The sequence below is a fragment of the Cervus canadensis genome, chromosome 2 (genome assembly GCF_019320065.1).
Source record: "Cervus canadensis isolate Bull #8, Minnesota chromosome 2, ASM1932006v1, whole genome shotgun sequence".
NCBI lineage: Eukaryota > Metazoa > Chordata > Mammalia > Artiodactyla > Cervidae > Cervus > Cervus canadensis.
The window spans coordinates 13135863-13155932 of NC_057387.1; the positions used below are offsets into that span (position 1 = coordinate 13135863).

The 20070-nt window shown below is 55.9% G+C and overlaps 1 protein-coding gene across 2 annotated transcripts; it reads right to left on the minus strand.

Moving 5' to 3' along the window:
* Positions 1-1440: 1440 nt before the first annotated feature.
* Positions 1441-19977, minus strand: NTRK1 (neurotrophic receptor tyrosine kinase 1). 2 transcript variants are annotated; one of them, XM_043453470.1, is made up of 17 exons: positions 19696-19977; positions 16374-16448; positions 16029-16100; positions 14389-14457; positions 13478-13623; positions 13105-13247; positions 10465-10597; positions 8584-8910; positions 8165-8182; positions 7939-7991; positions 7559-7661; positions 6938-7084; positions 6494-6624; positions 6114-6286; positions 3640-3880; positions 3115-3273; positions 1441-1840 (listed from the first exon to the last, which is right to left on the minus strand). In XM_043453470.1, the coding sequence occupies exons 1-17, from the start codon at positions 19905-19907 to the stop codon at positions 1655-1657; spliced, it is 2388 nt and encodes a 795-aa protein (XP_043309405.1). In that variant the 5' UTR covers positions 19908-19977; the 3' UTR covers positions 1441-1654. The 2 variants fall into 2 exon arrangements, with proteins under 2 accessions (XP_043309405.1, XP_043309416.1); XM_043453481.1 differs by lacking the exons at positions 16029-16100; positions 16374-16448 and having other exon boundaries at positions 1474-1840; positions 19696-19970.
* Positions 19978-20070: the final 93 nt, after the last annotated feature.

The following is a 20070-nucleotide window of genomic DNA, read 5'->3' on the forward strand; positions in this document are numbered from 1 at the left end:
GTCCCACCTATGTCTGTTTAAGCCACTCATCTGCACCTCTGTCTCTCCACTTGTGTCCATCCAGCGGTATGTCTCTTTCCCCTTCTCTGTCTGCACCTTCTCTGCAGTCTCTTGGGCTGTCTCCATGTCTGTAGGTCCTCTCCCTTTTTTATTCTGCATGGTCTCTCTCTTCGCACTGTCTCTGGGCTCACCCGTTGGATCTGATCCTCCGATCCTGTCTCTCCCAGCATAGTCCAACCTCCTCTCCTCCCAATCACTTCTGCTTAAGCCCTCCCTCCCCGGGAGTGGTGCCTCACCAGCCCCACCCAGCCCAGGACGTGAGAAGGGGGCTTTTGAACTTGGCCTTCAGGGACCAGACCCCCCCATCAATCAACCTGCAGCCTTGGGTCAGACCTCCATTAGCACTAACCAGCCTGGACAAGAGGCAGACACCATCGGGCTAGGCCTCGGGGTGATAAGACCCAGATTGAATCACCGGGAGGGTGGGGTGGGGAGCCGGACACCCAGGGACAAGAGCCAGCCATGCTGTCGGCCCCGAGGAGTCATGGAGAGCGTGGGTTATTGCAGGAGCTGGGCAGGTGATTGGAAGTGATGGGGCTGGAGCGGGGGGTGGGAATTGCTTCTCCCTGCTCCTGGGCGAGGAAGATGGGGACAGGGCCCAGGTCCCGGGGTGGGGGACTTCACCCGGCCTCGGAGTTGACAGAAGCCTCAGGCCACTCAGTAAGACCAGTGGTGTTCCAAGGGACAGAGGGACAGGGAGAGCATACCTCCTCCCTCAGGCAGAATGGAACGGGGAGATGGCCCACCTGGTCCTCAGGAAATAGCCACCTTGCTCAATCCCTGGCCTCCAGGTACGGATCTCAAAGCACTTAGAGCCAAGAAGAGTGACAAAGTGGAAGGAAGAAGGGGTCCTGCTTCCCTCAACCACTCCTTTATCCTACGCCTTCCCTGTCCCAGCCACAGGTACACACACACACACACACACACACACACACACGTGCATACATGCACCCATATATGCAAGCTCTCCCCACCTCTCTTTCTTTCTTAACCATTTGTTTTACTGTGTGCTTGCTCTGTTCTGGGAACTCCAATACAAGGAAGACTCACCCCAGCAATGCTTCCGTCCTGTCCACCACCCCATCTAACTTCAATCCCTCCCACTGCAGCCTTCCTGAATGAAATACAGAGACAGGCAATTAGGGTCTGAAGGTCTAGGAAACTTAACCCAAGGCTCCTTCACCACCACACAGACAAGATGGCCATGGTACTAGGAGGCAAACCACAGCCCCGAGACAGAGGTAACAGCTGCATGCAGTAGGGGTGGGTGGCTGGGGTTCACCAGAGTGGGGGAGGATCCCACAGAGTCATCCCCTTACCTGAGCCCAAATGACCCCCTCCCAGAAGGACGTCATCCCAAGAATTGGCAAGAGACACATCCAAGGGATAATAAATATAATTGCTATGACGGAACCCTGCCTAGAGAAGCAGGAACATCCTGCACTCCCAGACCCCACCTGTCCCCTCCCGCATGCTGAGGGTGAGTTAGATGCTTTGAGATCACCCTGGGGCTGCTGGGAACCATGGCAGTTGCTGAGGGCAGGCTGCAGTACTCCACATTTGGCTACCCAGCCCCAGGCCCTAGGCCAGCCTCCTAGCCCAGGACATCCAAGTAGACAGGAGGCGCCTGGGCCAGGGCTTGCAGCCGGGCATGCACATCCTTGATGCTGTGGCGTTGTTGGGGCTCCCGCTGCCAGCAGCCCCGCATAATGGCGTAGACCTCCGGTGGGCAGGCACGCGGCCGCTCCAGCTCACGTCCCTGCGTGATGCACTCGATCGCCTGGGGCCACCAGAGGGAGAGAGGGGAGGGCACACTGGGCTAGGGGTGGGAGAGTGAGGCCAGACCCAGCACTGCCTCTGCCTCACTAAGGCTCCCAAGGCAGGTCATAGAATATGTCTGAGCCTCATGGCTCCTAATCATCTAAAAGGATGCAGTGAAGCCTAAGATTCCTTTCCACTCTGACTCTGAGCAGTGACAGGGATTAGAGCTAGAGAGACCCTGTGAAGGCTGGACTAGGGTAGAATTGCATCCCAAAGGGCTGGAATCAGACCCTCAGAAGACTTGCCAGGTGGGTTGAGGAAGGAGAGGGGCCAAGGCATTTGCCAAACCATCAGCTAAGTGTTGAGGGCTGATTGGAAGAAGGGAAGGGTCTCCATCTCTCAGCACCAGAGGGCAAAAAGAAAATAGAGCAGGGTTGCAGGTAAAGGACTTGAAAAGTGGGTGGCTTGCATTTTAAGGTAGAGGGCAATGCCACTTTTCCCCTCTTCTGTAGGTACCACTCTGTGGGGACCTAGCTCCTCTGACAAGAAACTGCAGTGGGAAAGCTCAAAGTTTGACTCCAGGAAGGACTGCTAGAGAAGCTGACAGATCCAAAGGAGAGAATGTGGCAGGGAGATGGTTGAAGGGCCTGGAGCCTCTTCATCCCCCGCTTCTTCCCTCCCTCCCCATTAGAGGACTTGGGTTATGGGCGGCACTAATTCCATTCCTTCTCTCAGTGCTTGAGAAAATTAAAATCTATAACCCTCTCCCCCACCCCACCAGCCTCCAGGGAGCAGACTGCATTAGGAGGAGAAATGGAAACTGACAGCTGCGAGCCAAGGAGGGGGTGAGGGGAGCTGCTCCGGGAGAGGCAACACCTGGGGCCTGTTCTGGCTGCGTCCAATCCGGGGGGCACGGGGAGGTGGGGACTGTCCATATGACAGTCTAACCTCCAGCCTTCCTGCTGCAGTGTTGGGTGCGCTCCTGCTATGCTCCTCTTTCCACGCCTCTCCCTTTCACTCCGATAATGCCTACTAGGTCTACAAAATGCGGCGAGGGATGGGGGTCTGGGCTCCATTTATAAAGTGCTTTGAGGTTCTCCCAGGAGCCGGTTAAAATAGGAGAAGGAGTAGAGAATAGGGTTGGGGTGGAGGAAGCAGTGCCGGCAGGAGGCCGGAGGAGTGCCCGGCGGGGGTGGGATGAGGGGCAGAAGGGGGCAGAATTCCCTAAAACAGGGACCCGAAGGGACAGGGGAGGGGTGGCCGGCAGGCAGCGACCTGCGGAGCGGTACTGACCTCGGTGTTGGAGAGCTGGTACCAGGGTTGCTTGCCGTAGGTGAAGATCTCCCAGAGCACCACGCCGAAGCTCCACACGTCGCTCTCGGTGGTGAACTTGCGGTAGAGGATGCTCTCGGGCGGCATCCAGCGAATGGGCAGCATGGTGCGGCCTCCCACCTGCCGGCGGGCCGGCCGACGCCGCGTCACCTCCAGGGGGCGCCCGCCCCGCGGACAGCCTCTCCCGGCGCAGACCCGCCCCCAGCCCCGTCATTAAAAATCAATAGAAGTGGCTCTCCCTCCCAGGGCTAAGAGGAAAAAACCGATGGTGGCGTGTCCGTCCGGGACAGTGGAGACAGACCCTCCTCCACTGCGGGCCAAGGGAATAGGAGGAGGGTTAAAAAACCAGAATCAGAGAGTCTCAGACCCCACACCGCCCGAGGAAGAGGACGGCATGCCCAGCAAGGGCAGGCCCTCTTAGGGGGACGCGGCCATGGCGTCTACGGTTTGGAGGCTGGGGGAGGGGCTGGGATGAAAGACCCTTACGCGGTAGTAGTCGGTGCTGTAGATATCCCGGCTCATGCCGAAATCGCCGATCTTAACCACTAGTCCCTGACCCACCAGGCAGTTGCGTGTGGCCAGGTCCCGATGCACGAAGTGCAGACCTGCCAGGTACACCATGCCCGCAGCGACCTGGCTAGCCACGGCCAGCAGCTGCCCCAGGCCCAGGGGTCCCGGAGCCACGTCCTCCCCGCCAGCCAGCAGCTTGGCATCAGGCCCGTGGGACCTTCGAGAAAGAGTGAGGGAGAAGGGATGGGCTAGGAGGAGAGAACCTCGGGGGAGCCTGAGAGAATGTTGGCGGGGGGGGGGGGTAGCTGGGGGAAATGGGGGAGGGGCTCAGGGAAGGTAGGAAGGAGAGAACAGGGGAAGCAGGTGTCTGGAGGGGCTTGGATGGAGGCCGGCTGGTGTGCCCACCTCCAGAGCATCCACTAATGCCCACATTTCCCAAGTGCACGCCTTCCTCTCAGGCAGCCACCTTGAACTCCAACCTCAGCGTCTAGCGGCCCACAGGGTCCTACACCTCTTGCCCAGCTACATGTCCGACTAAACTCCTGCCAAGATGCTCGCCATCCTCCCCCAGGGGTGCCCCTGCCTCGTGGAAGGGAATGTCCCTCACCCAGGCTGTGAGCCTGGAACCTGGGAGTCCTCCATTCCTGTCTCTCTCACCTTCGCCCTTAGTACTCAGCCATTCCTGTGGGATCTGCCTTCCCACGGTTTCCAGGATGCCCTCCTCCTCCCCACACCTACCCCTCCAGACCATTCCCCAAATATTCCTTCTTCTGAGGCTGTCTGAGCTGGTGGTTTTGTCAGTATTGCCCTTTTCCCTATTGGCCAACTTTCTCCTCATCCATTTATTTCTTCGTTTATTCCAGACATCTAGTAAACATCTCCAGTGTGCCAGGCACCAGAGCTACAGTGGAGGGTGGGATGCAAATAGGTTACAGCAGAGCAGTGTGAGGGGCATCTGGGGGCACTCAGGGTAGGGACGGAAGAAGTGAGGGAAGGCTTCCCAGAAGAAGAGACATCTCAACTGAGACTCAAGCCCTTAGGAAGGGAGGTTGATAAACCGCTTGAAGGGATGGGAGACAGGAGTGGGTTATGCAGCTGGGAAAGGAGGCCTGGTGCACCAGGCAGATAGAAACCCGGAGGCGAGGAGAAACAGACGGCCCCTCCTAGGGGAAGTCTTCCAGACTCGTCTAGCTTTCATGATTCCCTCCTTTGGTTTCCTCGTGCTCCGTCCACCATATAAAGCTGCTCTCCCCACATCCTGGGCCCCACATGGGTCCTTGCTGGTATCCGGTCCCTAGCACGGAGCCCACACCATGTCTGGTGACCAAGGGGAAGGGCTTCTCTCTGGCCTCCTCTTGACCTGGATTCCTCTGAGCCAATCCACCTCCACACATAACCTCGAGTCTGACCTCACCTCCCTCCTGCTCCACATCCTCCCCGGGCTCCTCCCCATCCTCAAGATAAGCTCAGACTCTGGGGTCTTTTCCAGCTGAATTCTGCAGCCTGGCTACGTAAATGACACAGCACTCTCAGTGGGGATGTTTAGAGACCAAATCACAACCATCAACTGTACAAAAACACTCATCCGGAACCACAGTCCCCCGTTGTTCCTCTTACTGGTGGGGAAACTGAGGCCAGAGAGGGAAGTTACTTGGCAAGGAAGGCTCAGTTAACAAGTCACAGTTGATCCTAAACCCTGGCCCTTTCTGCTCCATCCTGCTCCAACCTCAGGAAGGTGGCGGGGGGTGGGGGGGTGGCGTCCACCTTGTCAGAGAAGAATTCAGCAAATGGAACACGTGACCATCACACATCCAGATCATTTGTTACTTATGTGCCTTTGGGCAAGTCGCTGAACCTCTCTAAGCTTCATCTGAGAAATGGGTACATTTCTAGAAGTTTAAGTTATTAAACCTATCAGAGTTGTTCTGTCTCAAGCCAAAGAAAGGAAATTTGGGAGAATTTTCCTCAAGTACAAATTGCCATATATGCTAGGTGACTATGAAAAATAAATATACATTTAGATTATTACAAATATGTAGGTATAAGCACATCCAGTCATAAAAAAATGAATTGTAAAATATGTAACATAGCGCCTGGAACATGGCAAGCACCTGATAAATGTTTGTTATTGCTGTTATCATCGTGATCCAAACTGCCACCTCCTGTGGACCTGGCTTCTGTGTGCCACCCAGCAGTGCACGCACACTCCCCGCAAAGCCCAGCCATCCTGCAGCTTCAGCTCATGGCTTCGCTAATGCAGTCTCCCTGACACTGTCACTCTGCCCTCCACACGGACTCTCCCCTCATTCACACATCTGCCTCAGAGCTCCTTGGGGACAGGAGCTGTGCCTTCCTGCTCCTTCCTGGTGCTCCCCCCCACAGTTCAGCAGACAAGCCAGGATGTGCTTGTAGGGAAGGGATGACAGGCCATGGGCCGGGGGCCGTCGTACCGGAGGAAGCGGTTGAGGTCACCGTGCCGCATGTATTCAAAGACCATGAGCAGCGGGCGGCCCTCAGTGCAGACGCCGAAGAAGCGCACAATATGCTGGTGCTGAAGCATGGTGAGCAGCTCAGCCTCGCGCTGGAAGTCCTGCCGGGCGCTCTCGGACACCTCCTTCAGCGCCTGGATGGCAGGGGCCGAGACATCCCTGGATGGGGGCCCAGTCTTGACCACCCCGCATCCCAGCTGGCCCAGCATCCACCCCCAAGTCGTGAACTATGCCAGGTCCCAGCCTCTCCCCTCTTCCCCATCTTGAGCACCCTGTCCTGGCATGACAGGGCTCTGGGAGGTGGGCCCTGGACCAGCAACACTTCGTGGCCAGGGTCTTACCTTGACGGCCACTAGCATCTTGTCCTTCTCGGGCAGCAGGTTGTGGCACTCGGCAAGGAAGACCTTCCCAAAGGCACCCTCACCCAGCTCCCACTTGAGCACGATATCTCGGCGCTTGATGTGATGAACACCTAGGGGTGGGGGCTTGCAGGATCAGCCAAGACCCCCAGTCTTGGAAGAGGGACGGGACAGGGGCAAGGACAGGACTGTCCAGCAGGGTTGTGCTTGGCAGAGGGGGCGCCCGGCAAGAGGGAGGGTCACACTGAAAGTGAGCCTTCGCCAAGTCCCATGACATGATGGGGACATGGGTGGTGGGGGGCTGGGAGGAAAGGCTTGTTCAGGCCTGCGGTGGGCCTGACACACAGGAACCTCTTCACATGCACACACATGTACAAACACACACACACACACAGGCTCGCCCCCACCCTTGCCCCAGCCCCTCACAGGCATCACTGAAGTATTGTGGGTTCTCAATGATGTGGCCTTGGAGCCCAGAGCCTTTGCCCTCGGTGGGAGACAAGGAGCTGCCACCCAGAGTCATGAAATGCAGGGACATGGCCAATCCATCCTCCGGAGCCAGCACAGCGGGGCCTGGGAAGGACACAGTCATGTGGAGAGGTCTGGCTCCTGCCAGGTTGCAGGGTGCCAGGTGACCCCATGTCCTAACTTGCATGGGAAGAACCAAGGAGCTAGGAGGCAAGACAGTCGCAGGGGGGAAGGGGAGGCACTCCAGCCATTCTCTGTCTGGCTCCTGTCCAATCCCAGGCCCTGTGGGCCACCAGAGAACTCCCCCAATGCCCCCACCCCCCACAGAGCTCAGACCTCCCAGATCCACTTAGTGTTTGACTACAATCCAGCCACCAATTAGCAGCTGCTACTTCTGAAACTACCCTGGCTTCAGCCCCGACACACTCACACTCACGAGTCCTCATATACCCCAAACACCCACTCTGTAGAACCCCATATGTGCCCAGGCCCCCACACAGAGGACAGAGTCGGGAAGAACCAGGAGGAAATAAAGCCAGGAAGAGAGACTGACAGCCCCTCCGCAGCCCCTCTACTCACGGTTGATCCCAAACTTGTTCCTGCGTCCACATTTGTTGAGCACAAGAAATGTTGTAGAAAGGAAGAGGCAGGCAAAAACAGCTAGGCCCACGGCCATCGAGACCTGGGGGTATGGGGTGGTTGGATCTAGGGGTCATCCTGAACCCTCAGAGCTCCCCACTGGTAAGCTACTTCTCCATCCTGCATAGACGCCCAGAGCCAGGCCCCCACACCTGCCTTCTCCTCCCCTGGGCCCCCGAGTCATGGCTGTGAAGGTGTTGATGGAGCTCAGGCCAGACTCTACTGCTCTCTGTGCTCTGACTGGAAATGACATACAGAGGAGCCTCCAGCCCAGCCTCCTAGCCCTAAATCCTGGACAAGCTTCCACTTCCCATGCTCACCCCAAAAGAAGTCTCATCCTTCTCCACTGGGTCTCCGGAAGTGCTGTTGGTGTCTATGGGGACACAGGGTAGAAAGGCTGTGTCACAGGTTGTATCTCCTCCACAAACTCCCCACTCTGGTCCCGGCTGAACCCTCAAGGGTCAGGTTAACTGTGCCCCCTGCCCCAGCGGCAGCTCCCAGCTCCAGGGACCAGACAGAACCTGTCCTCCGGCCTGGACTACTCACCCACTGGCGAGAAGGAGACTGCAGCAGGAGGGAGGAGAGAGAGCAATCACATGGAGGAAAAGAGCAGTGAGTCCCCTTCCCCCTCTGGACTCATCCCTTCGTGGGTGGGAGTGGGAGGGGGAGGCGGAGCTGCTCCAGCTGGGCCAGGAATGCCCTGGTTCATGGCTCTCTCTTCAGCCAGCGCTAGTGAACGGAATAACTCAGGGATGCAGAACTTCTGGGGCTGGGGAAGGCAGGGGCAAGGAAGCCAGCACAGAGCTGGACACCAGAACTCCAGGCCACTTTCTCTCGGGGACCAGACCCTCCAACTTCCAGGGTCAGGATCACAGTGGGAAGTGGGCCAGGCCTCTCCGGACACCTGGATCTGCACCCGGTTGGGGCCCAGGGAGTGGGAGCAGGGTTCAGGGTGGCCCTCACACCAGGAATGGGGTCCTCAGGGTTGAATTCGAAAGGGTTGTCCATGAAGGAGGCCATGACCCACGCGGCGGCCTGGCCCAAGGGGTTGGTCGCCAGCAGCGTGTAGTTGCCGTTGTTGACGTGGGTGGGCTGGTTGAGGCGCAGGCAGCCGTGGCGCACCGTCTCGTTGGCTGCCAGCTCCAGGAACTCGGTGAAGATGAAGCTGGTCTCGTTGAGCACAGAGCCATTGAAGAGCCAGCGCAGAGAGGGCGCTGGCTGCCCATCCACCGAGAAGGGGATGCACCAGTGGTGCTGCTCCACGGCTCTTTGCAGATGCACGCTGGCCGGGACTGTGGGCCGGGGGGCGACAGTGAGAGTCAGAAGGTGTCCCTGGGGAGGCTGAGGGTGGACAGTCAACAGGGGGCAAGCCTAAGAGGAACTGGTCAGCGGGCTCCAAGAAACTCACAAGGAGAGATGTTTTGAAGAAAGCTGGCAGTAAGTCTTAAATAAATCAGGCAGCAGGTGTATACAATTCTGAAGCTTAAAGAATTTAAGTGGTGGGTTTAAAGTAAATAAGTAACAGTCCTAGAGAAGTAGGGTTCCAGCTTATGGAAATTAGACATGGAGTCTTTCAGATGAGGGAATCCAGAAAAATTTAGTGTAGTCAAGTTTAAGGGGATCTGGAAGGGGCCTAAAAGATCAAACAAGCAAATATATATATATATATAATTTTTAAACTTTTTGGGAAAAAAATGGGTTTGAAATAGACCCAACCTGAAAGAAGCAAAAGACCTTCAATATAGAAAAAAAGTATATATATACATACATATATATATATATGTATACGCACATACACACACACACACACACGCACACACACGGGGTTTCTCAGTGGAAAAGAACTGGGTAAAACACTACTGCCAAAGAATCCACCTGCCAATGCAGGGGACGTAAGAGACACAGGTTCGATCCCTGGGTTGGGAAGTTCCCCTGGAGAAGGAAATGGCAACCCATTCCAGTATTCTTGCCTGGAAAATCCCATGGACAGAGGAGTATATATACACAATTGACACTGGAATTCCAGGCAGCATTCATGCAGTGGAATACTATTCAGCAGTGAAATAAATGAACTAATTGTTACTCCAGTTAACATGAATGAATCTTCCAAATATAATGTAGAACAGAAGAAATTGGACACAAAATAATACATGAAGTATGATTCCATTTACATAGTATACAGGAACAGACAAAACTCAACTATGCTGATAGGGAAGCATATGTGTGTAAAATTATTTTTAAAAGCAAGGAGATGATTGTCACAAAAGTCAGAATGGGGTGGAAGAGAAGGATGGGGTTCTGAATGGGGAGAAGGGGGTATCTTCTGAAGTGTCTGTAAGCCGAATTATAGTTTAAAGTGTATATGTTTTATGTACATATCTATGTATATTATGTTTCCCAAGAAAAGAAGAAAAACTTATACAATGTAGAAGATTTTAAATAATTTGTTGGCAGACCTAGAGAAATTAGGCAGTGAGCCTAAAGAGAAACTTGCATGGAGAATTTCATCTTTTAAAACTAGGAAGTAGGGCAAAAGTCCTACAGAGGAATGAACTTGAAGAAATACAGGGGAGCAGAGAGAACGGATGTAGCTGGTGTTGAGGGCCTCAGGTAGCAAGACTTGGGCAGGGGGCCAAAAAGAAATCCCTCTCCATCCCTCTGGCCTTGATGAGCCCCCAGGACTTCCCTCAAAGGATCAGGTTTTCATGGGAATCTCGAAACAGCTGGGAGGGAGTAGCTGTGGACACACATACATCCCACTCCTTTCCTGCAGCCCCTGACCCTCACATCCTCTTTTCAGGGAAGCAGGGGTGGGGGTGGGCGCAAAGGCAGTCACTGGCACTCACAGGAGACATTGACTTGGACGGAGACTTCAGCCCGGCCCACGTCGTTCTCCGCCCAGCACGTCACGTTCTTCCTATTGAGGTCACTGGTGACATTAGCCAGGGTCAGCCCCAAGGACGGCAGACTCCCAGATTTCTGGGTCAGAGAAAAGAGGGGAAAATCAAGAAGAGCTTCAGCTGGCTTGGGGCTGGAGGCAGCTGGGCAGGAGGCTGGGGGTGCAGAGCTGATGTCTTTGGGGAACCCCTCTGGCTCCAGGTGGAAAAGAGAGGGAGGGACGGGAAGGGAAGAGGTGTGGGAAAGAATATGGCAGAGAATGGCCCTCCTTCAGAGCCTGTTTGCACCTTCTCCTGGATCACTGATTTAATGATCTGAAAAATCCAGAACACAACCAATAACCTCAAAATAGGTGCAAAGTTTCCCAAACCATAAAACCACCCATCTGAACAGCTGAATAGACGTCACAAATTCCAAGTATAGAAATATACACAACCAACTGGAAAACCAGCTAGGACCTCACCACCTACTCATTCTTGTTTAATGCATAATTCTAAGAAATTTAGTCTCAGCCCAAGGAAGATCAGAAACAGAGATGGTGCTGATAACAGGGCAGCAGTTAGAAGCAACAGTAGAACCGTAATGAATGCCTTTGGCAGATGGAAAAAGAGTGAAGTTAGAGAGAAGCGAAGTGACTTGGTTCTGAATCATCATCAAAAGATTAATTCAGATTCACATTCTCTTCCTGAGACACCATGGAGGTTATATGGCCCTTAGACAATTTTTGATCTTTCTGAACCAAGATTTTCTTATTTTGTAATCCGAGGAGGTAGACAAAATGATCTTCTGACATTTTAGAAAGCTATTTTCATAAAATGATGAAAATAAATGAAGTAGTGGACAAATCTGATTTTTCTGGAAATTTTGTGAATGTGGAATCCCTTGAATACATGCCAGGGAAGGTGAAGTTTCTCTGGGCTTCCACTGGAATATGTGAGTTCAAAGATTCCAGAAGAGCTGTCCAGCCTCTTGTGCAAGCCCTGAGTTCCAGCCACTTGAAGGGGAAGCCCTGCCCTAAGCTTCTCTCGGCTGTTCCATCTCCTCTAAATCACCCTGGAATATCGTATCCCATGAACTCTTCCCTTTGAGCTGTTCTGCCACTCTCCTGATGGTGACCTGATGGGGACCAGCCTCCCCTCCCCTCTGTTTAAGCTAGGGGATGGCCTTTCTACAGGAAGTCTCTAGAAGACAGAAGTGAAGCTCCCAAAGTGAACAGCAAAAATCTGGAATTTCCCCAAACATATAGCTTATCAAAGGTCTCTCCACAGATGGTCATATCTGGCCTCTTGCTTCTGCCTTGTCCCCTTTTCCATTACTCAGTCTTGGAGGCTCTGATCTATGGGACAGGTGGGACCACTCGGTGGTCAGTGGTCCCCCTACCATGTCTAGACCTCCTGCTCAGGACTCCAGTGGTTCCTCCTTCAATATTGTCCAGGTTATTGTTGTTGTTTAGTCGCTATGTCTGACTCTTTGCGACCCCATGGACTGTAGCCCTTCAGGTCCCCTCTGTCTGTGGGATTTCTCGGGCAAGAGTACTGGAGGGGGTTGTCATTCCATTCTCCAGGGGATCTCCCAGACCCAGGGATTGAATCCATGTCTCCTGCTTGGCAGGCGGGTTCTTTACCACTGAGCCATTTGGGAAGCCCAAGGGACCACCAGCAATTCTAGGGTTGATTCCCTTTCCAAAGGGAGGGCCTCCAAGCTAGACATCACACCCTGCTTTCACTGGCCCGACTTCTTCCAGGGACCTGGACTCCGTGTGTCCACCCATGTGGGGTCAGCTTTTGGATGGGCACAGCCCAATGTCAATCCCTGCTGACCTTGTCCATGAAACCTCCTGAGTCAGTTATGGTTACTCTTGGCTGCCTGTTGCCAGCCTAAGGACAAAGGGCAGGATCTGGGAAGATGCCCAAACTGGATAAGAGAGCTAGAGGCCAGCAAGTGCCCAGAGGCCAGCAGAACATCTGAAGGCCATCATGTCCATCTCCTCAGTTGACAGATAAAACCAAAATGCAGGCGGATTGGGGGATTTTTCCAAAAGTCACTCCAAGAATTAATTAGTGAGAAAGTTGAAACCAGAACTGCGCCTCCCTTACTAATATGCTCATCACACACCCAAGAGGATGCTGCTTCTGGATTTTCTAGAAAATGACTGGAAGGCCCTGAAGAACTGGCCTCAGTACAGGACCACAAATGTTGCTCCCTCTCCTTGGTTCTCAGTGTCCTTATCTAGAAAGGTGGATTGGAGAGCTGGTGTGTTGGGTTCCCCGGGGTCAACTCCAATATGGGAGGGCTCTGTGACCCTCTCTCTTTGCAGCCAGCGTATCTTCCCAGAGTGGGGACCCAAGTTCTAGCTGATCAGTGGAGCCTGGGATCCCTGCTGGACCAAGGTCTTCCCTGAGGGCATGGGGTGTGCCTATAGCTGCCCAGCAGCACAGGCCTGAGTCCCAAGGGTCTAAAGCATCTCGGTCCATCTCTCATCCTTTATGTGCTTCTTATTTGCTCTTTTTTTCCCTGTCTTTGTTCCCTGTGCTCAGGTGCATCAGGAGGGGGGCCTGGGGTGGGGGGGACAGTGGAGGGCCTCTCACCATCACCGTGGCTGACCCCTCCAGCTCCGTGAGGATCCAGTCAGCCTGCTCCAAGTTCTGCCCCTCCACCTGACACTGCAGCAACACGTCGGCCCCCACCTCCACGGAGGCATTGGACATCTGGATCTTCAGCGTGGGCTCACCTGGTGCCCGAGGGGTGTCAGAGCTGGGAGGGGCCTCCGAGTCCTGCCTGGGGACACTGGTCCTCCCCCAGCCCTCCCCAGTGACCCTGCCCCTGCCCCTCGACCTTCAGTCTCCCCCAGCTCTCTCCCCCAGGCCCCCCCTTCAGGGCCCGCCCCCTGAGCCCTGCCCAATGCCCTCTCCCCAGGTGTGCCCCTCTTTCCCAGCCCCTCACACCACCTGCAGCACCTACCGCAGCTGGTGTTGGATATGAGGGCAAGGGGCCCCTGCCCAGGACACTGCAGCTTCTGCTCCCGAACGCCTCCCCGCCCCTCCTCCTCCCAGCGCTGCAGCCAGAGCAGGGCACAGGAGCAGTGCAGGGGGTTCCCCGACAGGACTCTGGTGGGTATGGGGGAAGAGAGAGAGTGGGGGGAAGGGCAGATGTGAAGGAAGGTCTACAGCAAGAGGGAGTGCAGTTAGATAGCAGGGTGGACTGTCTAGAGGTGAAGGAGTGGGGACATGGGAGCAATTCCTCTCATGGACCCTCTTCACGAGACAGTGAAAGAAACAGAATGCCAAACATCAAAGACAGCCAGCTACAGGCTATACAGAATTGCCCCACCCAGGCTCCCCAGGGTGGCAAGTCAGGTGAGGTAGGGTGGCAAGGAGGGAAGGGCATTCACTGCTTTCTGGAGTGACCCAAAGGCCTTAGGTGCCTACCAAACACATCCCACTGCTGTCCGCCCACCCCACGAGCTTGGTGTGCTAGGAATGTGGGCAGATATGCCCTTGTGCACCAGCCCAGAGAACCCTGCCAGCCCCCGGCCCTGAGAACACACAGCTCTCCACGCCCCCCCACCCCAAATGCGCCCAGAGCAATAATCCCCACAGTGGCTGCAGGGACCCACAGCCTCTGCTTTGATGGGGCAGGGGGGTGGTTCACAGACATGCATGTGGACAGCCAGACATGCCATCCCCACAGAGAACCCCCTACCCCCCAACAGTTCCATGCAGACATAGTGACATACCTTCACAGAGACAGACGTACAGGCACTCGAGGGCCCACACAGAACACGCACGCGCGCACACACACACGTGCACACACGCACAGGCACACACACGCACACACTTGCTGCCCTTGCCCCTGCAAGCTCCCACACTCACAGTTCCTGTAAGGAGAGGCCCTGGACCGTTTTCCAGGAGAGAGACTCCAGAGCGTTGAAGGAGAGATTCCTGCAGGAGTTGAGACAGAGCAGACAGACCCCTTGAGCGACCCGACCTCTCTCTGACCCCGTGTGAGCAAGGGGAGGAGCCAGGAGGACGCTGACATCTGGCTCCCCCACCCCGGCCCTGGCAACTACAGCTAGCCCGTGGGCGAGGCATTGGGGTGGGGGCACTGGTCAGGCTCTTTGAGTCCCATCTTCTCCCTGGGACAACAAGGGTTAACCCCACTTAACCCCCTCGCAGACCCCAGGGAGGAGGGGGTCTGAAGGAACAGCCGCTCCCCCTCCCCCACCCTTGGCCCCAGCTGGCGAAGTGCTGAGGCCCCAGCTGGGGGCAGGGGCTCCATCTGTGCTCCCACTGAGCCCAGGACGGGGCCAGAGGAGGAGGGGAGGATGGCTCCCACACTTGCTTGCCCTCTGCCGGATGCCTCGGAACTCAGGGTCCTTCCCCAGGTCCCCTCCCCACGCTTCCTTCCTTCCCCTCCTCAAGGACTAAGGAAAGGGACCCCAGGCCCCCAGCCCCAGCGAGGGGCTGGCTCCAGGACTCCGTGTCCTGCACGGGGCTGCCACACTGGGACCTTCGGCTGCCGAGGGGCCTGCCCTGACCCTTCTCCTTGCCTAGCTGTCTTTTGCTCTGTGGGGGCTGAGTTGGAGAGTAGCCACTACTCAGGGATCATCAGCAAGACCCATTTTTAACGCCAGGCAGAGCTGAGTGTACTTCTGTCCTGCCACTTACAGTTACATGACCTCAGCCCAAAATGTAACCTGGCTGATTCTCTGAATCCTCATCTACAAAATGGGAATGACACTACCTCTCTCACCAGGCTAACGGTGAAGATTCACTGACAATAAGTATTGTGAGGTGTCATTGAGTAAGCATCTTTAACTGAGGCCCCCACACCTAGTCAGGGAGGTACCATCACCTTATCCTGTCGTTGTTAAATCACAGGACACAACCGAGAGTTTAGAGTCCCCAGCACAACTCCATGAGTCACAGGCTCCCACCGCACTTCCCATCTCCCCACCTGCCCGAGGTGGGAAGGAGGAAATGAACTCCTACCTTCAGGAGGCCAGAGGATGCTTTATCAGGGACTCTAAGGGTCTTTGGAGATCTCTCCTGCCCACGCCCCCTTCTCTACAAAAGGGGTACATGTGACCCCCCAGGGGAGTGTGCCAAGTGACTGATCTGATCCCCCAGCTCCCACGACATCCCAGGGGCCAGGAAATGGTTGGGAGACAGATTCCCAGTCAACACCCAGGGTCCCGCTCCTGATCCTTGCCCCCTTTGGACTGCTGTGTGTCTGAACCCCAGGAAGAAAACTGAGGCAGGCACCTATGAGGTGTCCTGCAGCATGAAGCATGGAAGCGAGACAGCAAGGACCTTCTAGTTGGCAGGGGTGAGAGCTGAGAGGATCACCATCCCTGAAGTGGATGAGAAAAAGGCCCAGGAGAATGGGTGGGATGCCTTCCCTGACCAGGCTGGGGCCATCCTCAGAACAGTGCCCTGGGGAGGGCCAAGCCCATTAGCCGCCCAAGCCTAGGTGTCTCCTCAGCCCGCCCTGCCCGGCCCTGGTCACTCACAGTTGACCGAGCCGCGGAGTGAAATGGAAGGCATCCGGCGCCACAAAACGGAGACCACTCTTCACGATGGTGCTGGGGAGGGCACAGCAGGGTCAACACTGAGGGGAGCAGTTACCTGGGCCCCCACTCTCCACCCATGCCAGCCCCCCAGTCTCTAGTACTGGGCCCTCTCTACACCCCCCCCAAACACTTCCTCGGCAACCCTGGACCCCTGAGGCCACCAAGCTCTCTGACCAGCCAGCCCCTCAGTCCTCAGCCACCCAGGCCCGCCCAGGCCCCTAGCACCCTTGGTCCTAGCACCCCCCCGACCCTCTGGTCCCCCAGGCCCTGTGTGGAGGCCCTCACAGTTTCCTCAGCTCCCCCAGGCCCCTCAGGTCACTGAGCTTCAGCTGCTGCAGATGCTGCTGGTTCTCGATGTAGCTGTGGGGAGAGGGTATGGGAATCACAGGGGCCAGGCCCACACTCGAGTCCCCAGACCCACCTGCCTCCCTCCCGACCACATGCACCCACATTCACCCACAGGCATCCAGTCACACAGAGACCTGTTTACACATGCACACATGCACAGGCAGGCCACACACATGCATCCACATACACACGGAGACCCACGGCCTCACCCAGTCGCACAGTCCCATGCCCGCATCCTCACACTATCACACATGCATGCCCTCACACATTCAAGCACACACACACACAGAGATGTGTAAAGATATACACAGAGACCCACCTCCTCACATACACCAGCATATGCATGCGTGAACCCACAGATGTCCCCATGTGCACGCTTACACTCTCCCATATAGACACACATAGCCATATAGCTCACGCAGGCACACACATGTACATGCATGTGAGAATGTGTGGGCATTACTCACATGCATAGACACACATGAGTCCATTCACAGCCTGGCGTCCTGCTTTTAAACACAGAGCCTCTCCTGCCTATGCTCAACAATGGGGGGTCATGCTCAAACACTCGCTTCCACGAGGGGCCTCTGCTCATCACTGTCACTGACCCTCCCAGCACAAAGGAAGGCCTGGGGCCATGAAAATACGCACTCCCAAACACACCGGCTCAGAGACCACTGTCTGGGCTCACCCATACTCCTGGGCATGCGTTCGAGAGCACGCACACACACATATACTCACACACACATACATACCACCCTCTCCCCCCTCAAAGCCACTGGCCCCTCCCCACACTCCAGTATAAACCCCTCCATTCTCCATCCCCCAACCCTGGCATCTTTCAGCAAAGCAAGTGACAGGCATACAGGCTGTCAGTCAAGGACCCCTTGAGCCCGTCCCTGCCCCAGGAGGGATCCAGGGAGGAGAAAGGGGCCATGAGAGAAGGGAGTCAGAGTTGGGAATAGTGAAGAGGCATCGACTGGCTGTCTCACGCAGTGAGAGAGCAATGGGAAGGCTGGGGGGCGGGGGGTGTGCAGAAAAACAAAGACAGCGAAACAGAGACACCTAGGAAGAGGAACTGACAGGAAGAGACTGGTAGAGAGACAGAGACAGACAAGGAGAAAGACAGATAAGAAAAGGGAGACAGAGAGACAGAGAGATAAGCACAGAGAGCCAGAGAAAGCAAGATAGGGAGAAGAGAAAGAAACAAGTAAAAGCAGGCATGCAGGGCTGGGGGATTTCTGCTGCCCTGGGGCCCTGCCCAGCTTCTGGATCTCACATGCCAGGGAGTTCCTGAGAAGTCAGCTGTCCTTGCAGGGGCACGTCATGTCCCCCCCCAATGCCCCCCACCCCGGCCACACACACAGGGGCTCCTGACTCACTGCCTGTTCTCAGAACTCTCTCCCTCTGCCCTGTGCTTCCCTCAACCTGTGGGAACCAGGACCAGCCTGGATGACCACCCCCCCACACATACACACACTGCCAGTCCTTCCCAGACTTGGCCCCTGGAGGACACCCAGGTGTCAGGTCATCAGTCCCCTGAGGTCTAGGGAGTAAATTCTAGTGATTCTGAGAGTTGGTCCCTAACCTACCCACTCACCCCCCAGCTCCTGCCAAGAGAGCCCAGAGGTGTAGGGACCTCAGGAGGGGGTTAGGGACCCGGGGAGGGAGTGAGAAAGTAGGGTGGCCGAGCATGTGCAAACTGTCAGGCAGCGTGCTCAAAGCTGCCTCATTCGTTTGGATTCATAATCAATCTGTCTATTCGAGTCCATTATCTCCTCGTTAGCTCTGCGGGTGAAGGAGGAGGAGGGGACCTTGCAGATGGAGGCAGGGGTTAGACTGCTGCCCCACCCAGAGGGACAGCTCCACTCACACCCTGCACGGCTTCCAGCCCCCAGCCCCCACCTGGCCACACTCCCCACTCCCACTTCCCCTCTGCTGGACCCACTAGGGGCTTGAAAGGGAATCAGGAAAAGAGAGTGCTGATGGGGAACACTCAAGAGCCTAGACCCTGCTTTGAAGACCCAGAGTGATAAATGCACAGGACTGGGGGTGGCAGTCTGGACTTCAGGCCTCCCTCCCATCATGCAGAAACCTAGGTCCAGACCAAGACAAGGCCATCTCTCCTCCTGGCCTCCCTAGGGCCATTAGGGAGTGAGATTGAGTACCTTCCCGTTAATTACCACAAGATACCCGAGTAACTCAGTGCCAATTATCGTAGGCTGCTCAAGTCACTTCCAGACATTGATGGCCCCTGCCACAGATACCTTTCAGGCTATTACTGCATGAGGCCAGGGTTCCTTGCCCACTGTCTAACCCCAGGCCTAATAGGAGGAGGATATTCTAGCAGGTCCTTTCTTCTTCTAGAAGTCTTACTGGCCCCACCAGCCACATAGAATACTCAAGTATTTTCCAGACACCATCATATGATGCTTGAGTATCTCTAAGTCAATTATTATAGAATACTCCCATAGGTTTCACCAGCTGCTAAAAAGTACTTGAGTATTTTGTAACCAATTAATGCAGGATGTCAGAGTACTGCAAATGTTGGCGATTCCTCCCAGTTTCAGGTCTGGAAGGGAGGAGAATCTCTCAGTAAGGGCCCTGTCTCCCTACCTAAAGTAGGGATAAAAGGGTGGTGAAGGAGATGGGGATGGGGAGAGGGGAGCTTGGAGGGGCTCTCATTTCCTACCTTCAAATCAAGCCGTGGTGGGGAGGAGAGATGGTGGAAATTGGGATAGGAGAGCTCAACCACCAAGCTATGGCCCCTCAGCGCCTCCCACCTATTTCAGTTCAATTTCCAATTCAAGAGAGAAGAGCTGACTTTGCCTGGTCATGACAAGGAAGGGGGTAAGGGTGGCTTTATCCCTGGGAAAGGAAAATGGTAAGGTACCAAACTGGGGGTGGGGACTGTTCTCTGCAGATAATCACCTCCTGTATAGGGCAGAGGGTGGGCTCCTGGCTGAGCTCCACAAAGCGGTTTCTAGAAGGCTGGGCTCTCTCGGATCTGGTCCGCAGAGAGCCCCTCCTTCCTCTCCTCGAAGCTAGCACCTAAGCTGCTCTGAGCCCAGCGTCCAGACAGTAACTGCAGAGGCTGTCAGGGCAGCAGAGGAAAACTAAGGCACAGCCGAGACTTGCGTGTTACCAGTCTCCCGCCGCACCCGCCCCTCCTGATATAGCACGCAAGCCATGAGTCCGCGCCCACGGGGCACGGCTATGCCCGCCTCTCCCCGCGCCCCCTGGCTCGCCAGACACTCACAGCTCCGTCAGGTTCTCGGCGCCTGGCAGGTGGCGGAGGTTATCCAGGGTCCCCGGCCGGGTGCAGCGCAGCCCCGAAGGGCCGTGGGGGCAGCAGACATCGGGGCAGGATGCAGCGCCCGCAGATGCCAGCATCAACCAGGCCAGCAGGCTTCCCGGCCCCGTAGCCCGGAGGTGCCCGCCAGGTTGCCCGCCCCGTCCGCCTCGCAGCATCGCGACGGCGCCCGCCTCGCCGCGGCCGGGCAGCCGTCTGTGCGCTTGCAGCAGCCGCTGCCGGGCCTCCCGCGACATGTGCGCTGGGCGGTGTTAAAGACCAGCCGCCAGGAAAGGGCGGAGCCAGAGGCCCCCGCCCGGCCTCGCCCCGCCCCTTCTGTCT